Source organism: Chinchilla lanigera, unplaced genomic scaffold (genome assembly GCF_000276665.1).
Source record: "Chinchilla lanigera isolate Chin_1 unplaced genomic scaffold, ChiLan1.0 scaffold00123, whole genome shotgun sequence".
Taxonomy (NCBI): Eukaryota; Metazoa; Chordata; class Mammalia; order Rodentia; family Chinchillidae; genus Chinchilla; species Chinchilla lanigera.
In genome coordinates this window covers 2,599,233-2,608,471 of record NW_004955524.1, presented here as the reverse complement: position 1 = coordinate 2,608,471, position 9,239 = coordinate 2,599,233, and the positions used below count along the sequence as shown (strand labels likewise).

The 9,239-nt window shown below is 57.6% G+C and overlaps 1 protein-coding gene across 1 annotated transcript in view; it reads left to right on the top strand.

Annotated features, from left to right (window-relative positions):
- The window catches only part of Ncan (neurocan), a 26,005-nt gene extending 20,300 nt beyond the window's left edge, over positions 1 to 5,705 (top strand). Inside the window, exons 12-15 of the mRNA XM_005409622.2 lie at positions 70 to 152; positions 2,530 to 2,674; positions 3,247 to 3,429; positions 3,606 to 5,705. Of these exons, the coding sequence (XP_005409679.1) occupies positions 70 to 152; positions 2,530 to 2,674; positions 3,247 to 3,429; positions 3,606 to 3,742 (548 nt within the window). The 3' untranslated portion in view covers positions 3,743 to 5,705. The remainder of the gene's footprint in view (positions 1 to 69; positions 153 to 2,529; positions 2,675 to 3,246; positions 3,430 to 3,605) is intronic.
- The last annotated feature ends 3,534 nt before the right edge of the window (positions 5,706 to 9,239 follow it).

Sequence of the window (9,239 nt, the reverse complement as noted above, 5' to 3'; positions counted from 1 at the left end):
CGGTCCCCCCAGCCCCGCGCTGTTGTCCCGCCGCGCCCCGGCCCGCGCCCTCACGCCCCCGCCCCGCAGGCTTCGGGCACGAGAACACGTGGATCGGCCTGAACGACCGGATCGTGGAGCGCGACTTCCAGTGGACGGACAACACGGGGCTGGTGAGTGGCCGACCCTGTCCGCCCGGCCGCCTGGGCCCTGTCCTCGGGCCTCAGTTTACCCTCTTGTCCAAAGCGAATGCCGCTGGGCGGCAGGGGACCCCGGGCTCTGCGGCGCGGGAGTCGGCGGAGGGGTTCCCGGGACTCCCGAGCCCCGCCGCCCCTTCCCCACATCCGCTCCCCGGGGCGCGCAGGAGCCCGGGCCCTGACCCCACCCCACCTGGGAGCCGCGGGACCTGGAGAGCGCCGGGTGCGGCGCTGGGGACGGAGCGAGGGCCCTGAGCGCGCTGTCCCGAGCTCCCCGCTGTGTGCGCGGCCGCCCTTTCACTGCCGGATAGGGTCTTGCTCAGTTCCGCCGGCAGGCTCCAAACTTGAAATCCTCCTGCCTCGGCCTCCTAAGTAGCTGGGATGACAAAGTGGGGCACCTGAGCTAGCCTGGAGGGTTTTTTCGTTTTGTTTTGTGTTTTGAGAGACAGGGTCTCACTGTGTTACAGCCAGCCTCTTGTATGAACAAAGCCTCACTGTGTTCCCTGGGCTTTTTCCACTCCTGGGTGACACAGTCCTCCTGCCTCCGCCTCCATCATCAAATGTGGCTGGGGGCTTTGCTTGCAAATGCTTAGGTGGCATTTACATGTCAGGAAGCTAACCTTTTTGTTTTTTGAGACAGGGTCTCCCTGTATGGTCCAGGCTGACCTTCAGCTCACTGTGTAGCCCAGCGTGGGCTCAAACTTTTGGTGATTCTCCTGCCTCAGCCTCCCAAGTGTGGGATTACAGGCATGCGCCACCACACCTGGCTAAACTAACCACGTTTTTTGTTCTTTTTTTTTTCAGTACATGCTTGTAGTACATAAGGAACTACTTTAATGAGTACAATTCAGTAACATTTGGTACATTTATAATAGTCTGTAACCACAGCCTCCATCGAAGACCAGAACGTTTTCATCACCCCCAAAGGAGACCCCCACACACAAGGACTTTTAAAAAAATTACCCCTCAGGGTGGCCTAGAAGCTCAATGGCGGAGCACTTGCCTAGCATGCACAAGGCCCTGGGTTCCACTCCTAGCACCTGGAGAAAGGAGTGGAAAAACAAAAACTGAAAAGTAGCCGTGTAAACACATACTATCCACCAGCACTCACAGCAGCCCAAGAGGTGGGAGAAGCCCAAATGTCCATCAAAGGATAAACGACACATGGTCCATCCACACGATGGAATATTACACAGCCATGAAAAGGTGCTGCAGTATGGATAAACAGAGGTGCATTCCTGTGACCCCAGCACGCTGGGAGGCTGAGGCAGGAGGATCATAACTTTGAGCCCAGCTGAGCAACTTAGCGCAACCCTGCCTCAAAAAAAAAAAAAAAAAAAAAAAAAGCAAAAAGGGCTAAGGATGTAGCTCAGTGGCAGAGCACCCCTGGGTTTGAGTTCCACCACCAGCAAATCAGTGCAACAAGCCATCAGTGCATAATAAGCCACATAGCGCATGGGTCCCTTTATATAGAATATCCTGGGAGGCAAATTTATAGAAACACAGGAGATCAGTGTTTGCCAGGGGCTGGAAGCAGGGCGAATGGAAAGTTCTTTTCCTTAATTGGTACAGCATTTGGTTTGTCGTGATAAAACAGTTTTGGAAATAGATAGTGGAGATGGTTATACAACATCTGAATGTAATTAGTGCCAATAAACTGTGCTTAAAAATGGTTAAAATAGTAACTTTCATGCCATATACACAATTTTTTAAAATTCCGAGCTATACATAGTGGCGCACACCTGTAATCCCTGCTGCCTGGGAGGCTGAGGCAGGAGGACTGCAAGTCTGAGACCAGGCTGGGCAACTTGGTGAGACTGTCTCAAAATTAAAAAAGGGCTAGAGTGCAGCTCAGTGAGAGAGCTTGACCAGCATGCGTGAGGCCCTGGTTCCATCCAAGCACCACAAACACACACACTCTTTAGGCTGAGGACAGATCTGGCCCAGCCCACTCCGACCACACCCCAAAGCTAGCAGGCAGCCCCGCCCCCGCCCTGATTCTTTTCCTGCCTCTGGGTCTTTGGTTGTTTGAGGCAGGATCCCTTTATGTAGCCCAGGCTGGCCTCCAACTCCCAGCAGTCCTCCTGCCTCAGCCTCCAATGCTTTGTGCTTGCTGTTCCCTTTGCTCGGAACTGGCTCCCTTTCTGTAAGGGAGAAGGCAGGCAAAGCGGAGCAGAGGATGCGCGGCCTCCTGGCGGAAGGAGGGTGGCCAGGGTTACGGCACCCTCGGCCGAGGCAGGGGCCCCACCGTAGTGCGGGGACAGTGAGTCCTTCTGAGTTTGAGGGGTCAGGCCCGGGGATCCCTTGGAGCCTACACGGAGCCCGGGCTGGGCTCAGCGCCCTGTTCCTGCAGCAATACGAGAACTGGCGCGAGAAGCAGCCGGACAACTTCTTCGCGGGAGGGGAGGATTGCGTGGTGATGGTGGCGCACGAGAGTGGGCGCTGGAACGACGTCCCCTGCAACTACAACCTCCCCTACGTGTGCAAGAAGGGCACAGGTACCGCTCGCTCGCGCCGCCTTTCTGTGCTCACGGATGCCTGTGCTGCCCCGCTGCGCTGAGTTTATTTCTCGGCAGTGCTGGGGCTGGAGCCCAGGGCCTCACGTGTGCCGGGCAAACACTCGCCCGCAAGCCACACCCCTGGTCCCTCTCATGGCTTCAAGGATGCACATAACCAACTGTCCATATTTGGACAGACTGTTTGCGGTTCATCTGCTTGGCCTGATTTCCTGTTGACTTGGGAGTCTTGTTGATTCTTTGCAGCTCTTTACATAGGAAGGACCCCATTTGTGTGCATTCTCCCTCCCACTTCTCTCTTGTGCTTTGACTTGTTCTTGCTCCCATTTCCTTGCTGGTGTCACGTCCATCGTCCCCATGTGCCCTGTGCTTGGCATGGGAATTAGGAGTGGGCCGTGGGCAGGACTCCTGCCCCTGTGGAGTTCTTGATGGGTGGGGAAGAACAGGTGTTTTCCGCCCTGTGAGATTGGAGCTGGGCAGAGGGCGGGCGGGACCAGCTGACCAGCGGACTACACACTGCCTCCGCTTCCCTAACCGAGCACCCTCGGTCCCAGTGCTGTGTGGCCCGCCTCCGGCCGTGGAGAACGCCTTGCTCATCGGTGCCCGCAAGGCTAAGTACAACGTGCATGCCACGGTGCGCTACCAGTGTGAGGAAGGCTTTGCCCAGCACCACGTGGCCACCATCCGGTGCCGCAGCAACGGCAGGTGGGACCGGCCGGAAATCGTCTGTACCAAACGTAAGCGCTGTTCCCGAGGCCCCTCCCAGCCCGTTTCCAGTCCTGCTCCTGGGTCTGGCTTCATCCCTGCCTGGTAACGCAGCCCCGCAGCTGCGTCCGGATTTACCGCTGGCCCGGTGTGGCCACCCCACTGCCACCAACGCCCGCCCCCTGCTGTCCTCCTTCCCTCCCTGCAGCCAGACGGTCCCATCGGATGCGGAGACACCGGCGGCACCACCACCAGCACCACCACCACAAACCGCACAAGGAGCGCAGAAAACATAAGAAGTACCCCGCGGAGGACTGGGAGAAGGACGGAGGGGATTTCTGCTGAGGAACCAGGCAAAAGAAAGCACAGCCCCTTCCCACGCCTGGGAGACAGAGCCCGGAGAACAGGAGGGCCTGGAAGCCCTTAGCCCCCCGCCACACCCCTACCTACCCCTTGTAAAAAGCTCCCCGTCCTCCCTCATCCTCGAGGTCCTCTTGGCAGGTGTCGCCACGTGTCTGAAAAGTCCATTCCCGCCAGGGTGGAACTCGGGGGCGCTGCCCGGCTGAGGGCAGCACCGTGCGTGAAGATCATTCTTTGTGTCGTTTGATCTTCTGTGGGCCAGGCTGATGGGCATTTGTTGAAATGAGACTTTGATGAAGGCATGAGGATGTACATTTGGATGTGTGCTAAGGAATTGCTTTTCGCACTAGGGATTCAGGCTCAGTAAACAGTTGGCTGTCCTCGGTGAAGCCTTTGCTTAAGGTCACTGGCTTTGGGAATAGAAGGCAAAACAGAAGCACACGGCATGAACTCGACAACTGTTCTTCCTTCACCTTGGACTCAGCCCCAGTTCGGTCTTTGGTCTTGGTGGATAGGCACTCGGGAGGCTGAGGCAAGAGGGTTGCTGTGAGTGGCCCTCAAATGCACTGAATTTGAGGAATGTTTGTAGCGTGGCCGCTCTGCCTGCCCTCAGAGCTGGGGGAGGAGTGCGGAGCGATGTGTCTGTATGGAGGGAGACTGCGCTGCTTCCCCCAAGCCTACTGCGGCGCTGAGACTTGCTTGGACCTCGTGATGGATCCTTCTCACACAAGCAGAAGAGGATATTTAGGGTTGGCTGAGCCCGAGCTCTTCCCCTTCCATCTCAGGGAGACAAAGAGCCTCCTTCGTGCACCTCGGAGGTACCAAGTTTTTTAACCCAGTGCCTGTATATACCTGTCCCTCAAGCAGACATTGGCATCCCCTGCCCTGGGCCCCAGCCCTCCCCCCCCCCATCCTTGCCTCCAGCCTTTGCCTGGAGGGCCAGGAATGCTTACACCTCGAGGTGGGGACCCCTCCCTGTGGTCACATGGTGGAGAGACGCCCCGCGTTAAAACCGAAACGCACTCACATTTTCCTCTCATAGTTTAACAGTTTTTTTTTAAGTGAGAAAGAATTAACCTTGCCTTCCTCCCCCAAATTTGCAAAAACCCACCCCAGGCCGGAAGCCAGAATCTACCTGAGAGACCCACGGCTCCTCCTCCAAGTCTGCTTCCTACCCTCAGCTCCTCCAGTCTGAAGAAAGCTGTGGGTTTACGTTTAAAATCATAGTGGAAAATGGCTCTCGACTGGAAAGAGAGATGTGCAGATGTGTGATCCACCTAGGGGTATAGTAAAGGTAGAAATGTGTTAACTGGAGCCCGCTGTGGTGGCACACGCCTGCCTTCCCGGTACTCGGGAGGCTGAGGCAGGAGAATGGCTGAGTTCAAGGTCAGCCTGGGCTACATAGAGAGACCCTATATGAAGAGAGAAAAAGGAAGAAAGAAGGAAAAGTTCTCATCTCCCACACGTGCGGGAAATGGGGAGGGCCACTGGACACTCGCCCTGGACAGTGGCCTCCAGTTCCCTGCCGCGGGCATCAGCCCCGTCTCTGTGCACCCCATGTTACTGTGGAGAAAGCCAGCGACCTAGGTCTGTCCTCTGATTTTCTAACACTTCCTGGTTTTAAAAGGGTGGTGAGCAGAATGACGCATCTCTGTCGAGCGCGTCCCAGAAGATCCGGCTCAGCCTGGGCGAGCTGGGGGCTCCTGTGGGGTTGTGGTGGGTGCTCCCGCCCTGGCCCCACCCCAGCTCCCAGGCCCGGGGCTCGGGGCTTTGTCTCCGGTCACGCGGGGCATGTGTGTGTCTGCGTGAGAGTGTGGGTGCGCGTGAACAGCTTTGGGGGCTGCTGGGTGTGCTTTGAGCTGCAGTGTTCCGTGGGTCTGTGGTATCTGACACTGTGGACATTAATGTACTTCTTCGACATTTTAATAAAAATTTTTTAACAGTTCAACCTGTTTGTCACCACCTGACTGTTCATTCCTTCGGAGTTTCTTTGTGGTTGTTTGTCTTTTTTGAGACAGGGTCTCGCTATGCAGTTCAGGCGGGCCTTGAGTTCACTTTCTAGCCCAGGCTGGTCTCCAACTCGCAACCATCCTCCTGCCTCAGCCTCCTGAGCGCTGCGTTTATAGGTGTGCACCACCACGTCCGGCTGCATTCACTCATTTGTTCTGCAATGATTTGGTGAGCCTGGTAGTGTGCTGGGGGCTGGGCGGTGGTGGGGTTGGGAGGGTGCTCAAGGAAGGCTTCCTGGAGGAGTGGGTGAATCAAAAGGAGAAGAGCAGCAAGTAGATCAGCAGGGACCCAGGCATGGGGCATAAACCACAATCCTGGCACTCGGGAAAGCTGAGGCAGGAGGGTCATAAACTGGAGCCCAGCCCACCCTAGGTAACTTAGTGATTTAGAGAGACCTTAGCTCAAACTACAGATTAAGAAAGGGCTCAGGATGTAGCTCTGTGAAGGATTTGGGTTCAATCCACAGAATGAGGCAGAGAGAGGAAAAAGGAAAAGAGAAAGGAAGGAAAGAATGGACAAAAGAAAGAAAGAACGAGAAAAAAGAAGAAAGAAGAAAGAAAGAAAGAAAAAGAAAAGAAAGAAGAAAGAGGAAAAAAGAGAAAGAAAAAGAAAGACAGGGAGGGGCGCGGGATCTAGCTCAGCGGCACAGCACCCGCCTGGCAAGCTCAGAGTCCTGAGTTCTATTCCTGGTACAAAAAAAAAAAAAAAAAAGAAGGGGTGAGGGAAGGAAGGGAGACTTGAGAGAGGATGAAGTGGGTCAGGGCGTGGGGAGTAAAGATGATCAAATGTTCTATGCCTGTCATAGGTCAAAACAAAACCCACTTGTTTGTATAACTAACATGGATTTTAAACAATTGAAATAACATAAAAATTAAAAAGCAACCTAGAGATGATTTAAAGTACAAGGGGGATGTGTGCAGACTGATAAGAGGACATGGATACTGTGGAGCCTGGGATCAGGGGACCCTGGCCCTTGGGTGTCCCTGGGGCGGGCTTGGGTGCGGGAAGGCAGGGGAGGGGAGCGTTTTCCTGGACATCCCGCTTCAGAAAGTGTCTGTCTGGGAATCCGCCCTGCGTGGCAACCGCTCCAGAGGAAAGGTGACTGCCCTGCCCGATCCGGGAGCCAAAATCCCCGGGACTGCGTCTCATTGGTTTGCATGCATCCATGCTTACGCCTCCGGGCCAATCAGGATCTCCCAGGGAACGGGCCACAAGCACTCATTGGGCTGAAGCCGCCAGTCCGAGCAGCCGGACTCCTGCCCCAGATGAGGCGGGGAAGGCGGGTATTCTCAAGGACCCAATCAGGACAGAGCTAAGCCAGGCGTAGCGGACCACCTCTCCCAGCGCTGTGAGGCCGAGGCAGGAGGATTTCGAGTGTGAGGACGGCCTGGGATACACAAGAGGAACTGAGGGTGAGGGACTGGCAGTGTGGAACCTGAAGGATGAGGGGAGAGGTTTCCCCACGCGCTCAAACCCACGCGCCCAGCCCCAAAACATTTTGTTCATCAAACTTTTTTTCTTATTCATTAAAAGAATCAAAGATTTATTGAACTCCTGCTGTACGCACTGCGCTCGAGGGGACCTCAGAACAACCCTGGACGCTGAAGGAAACAGGCGCAGAGGGGATCCGTCGCTTGGTCACACAGTGAGCAAGAACAAGAGCGGGTCCGAACCCACGTTCCCCGATGGCCTAGCTCAGAGGCGCTCCCCGAGACAGGAACAGCGGCGAGGGTTCCAGGCAGGACCTCAGAGCAGGGGCCTCCCGCCCCGGGGGCCAGGAGGAAGCTGTCCGGGGGAGGGCCGCCCGGCTCCTGACCTCCGACCTCACTGCACAAACCGCGCTCCTGGGGAGCTGGGCTCGAGGGCCCCCAACCCGGGAGAGGTGGGCGGGGCCCGAGAGGTGGGCGGGGCCTCAGAGCCCGAGCAGTTCAAACGCGGGGAGCACACTACAGCTTGAGTCCGGCCCGTAGGCGGAAATCAAAGTGCCTGGGTGGCGCGTGCACAGCAGCTGCCGGGCGTATAGTTAGCGTGCAAACGGAGGGTGCCAGCGGCTCCGGAAGTCCAGCCTTGCCTGGGGTGCTGAGCCTGGGCCCATCTGGCGAAGGGGGGGCCCATCTGGCGAAGGGGGGGCCCATCTGGCGAAGGGGGGGCCCATCTGGCGAAGGGGCGGCCATCCGGCCCCTGGCGAGAAGTTCCTGAGAACTGGGAGGTCGGTTGCCATGGGGACGATGTTGACGTCGTTATGGCGACAGCTTGGTGGGCAGAGATTCTGTGGAGGAAAAGCCTATAGGGACAGGTGTTGTGTCACCTCAGACACCAGAGTTTGGTTTCCACGGTAACAGAGGGGTCTCCTAGCAGCCTGGGGGCGGAGCCTGGAGCTGGGGGTGCGCCAGGGGAAGGGGGTGGCCCGTTTCCATAGTGACAGCGGCAGAACTAAATGTTGGGTCGCCCTGGGGACAGTTCTGAGGAGGGCGCTTTCCACGGTGGTGGGTGAGAGTGGGGACAGCCCGAGTGGAGCTGTAGCCTCTGGGGTGAAGGCTGGTGAGATGGGAATCGTGTGGTATCCACGGTTACGGCCGGAGGAGGGAGGTGCCCGCTCCCTGGGCGTGACTGATGAGGGCTGTCACTTTAGGCGGCCCGTGGAAGCTTGGTTCCCTTGGAGACAGTAAGGAGCTGGGCAGCTGGTCTCCATGACAAAATCTCAGGGGTCCCTGGACCAAGGGAGTGATCTCTTTGGTGACAGCCCTGTAAGTGGCCTTGGGGTGGTGGGGACGGATCTACTCCTCCTCCATAAAATACTGAGGGGTGGGTGGGGCATAACCGCCACTGTCGCAGCCACCTGCGGGGTGTTGGGCCACCTGGGTGACAAGTAAGTGTGTTCTTCCATGAAACATGGGTGGGACTGTCCTTGCGGGGTCTGGGATGCGCTTGTTACCCTGGAAACTTCAGGAGACTCTCAGGCCGCGGGGTGGGGCGCGCCGTCACCTGGAAACCCTGAGGTTTGCGTTTTCTCCCCAGGTCATGGGGAGGGGCCCGGTGTGCAGCTGCTCGAAGGGACGCGTTTCCAGTCTCCAGGGAAATGCAGAGGGTGTGTGGCCAGTCGCCAGTTAATCTCGGGGGTCCAGCCTCCAGGCGACCGAGGCAGCAGCCTGTCAGTTTCCGGCAGGCCGAAGAGGGGCGGCCCGCCTTCAGGAAGCTGGGGGGCCGTCGGCCTCCTGGAACCCTCAGGGTGGTGGCCCTTCTGGAGAAATCAGGGAGAGGGGAAACCCACTGGCCCAAAGAGACGGGCTGGGCCGGTATGCAGAGGTGTCCCCCATGGACCCCATGGGCGCAGTTACAAGAGCCCACGGGGCGGTGGCCGGTCTCCGGGTGCCCTCGGGGGCGTGTCCAGCGTCCGGGGCGCCTCGGGGGCGTGGCCGGGCTTCAGGGCCGCCCCTCCTCCGGGCCTCTAGACGCGCAGTGGGGTCCAGGC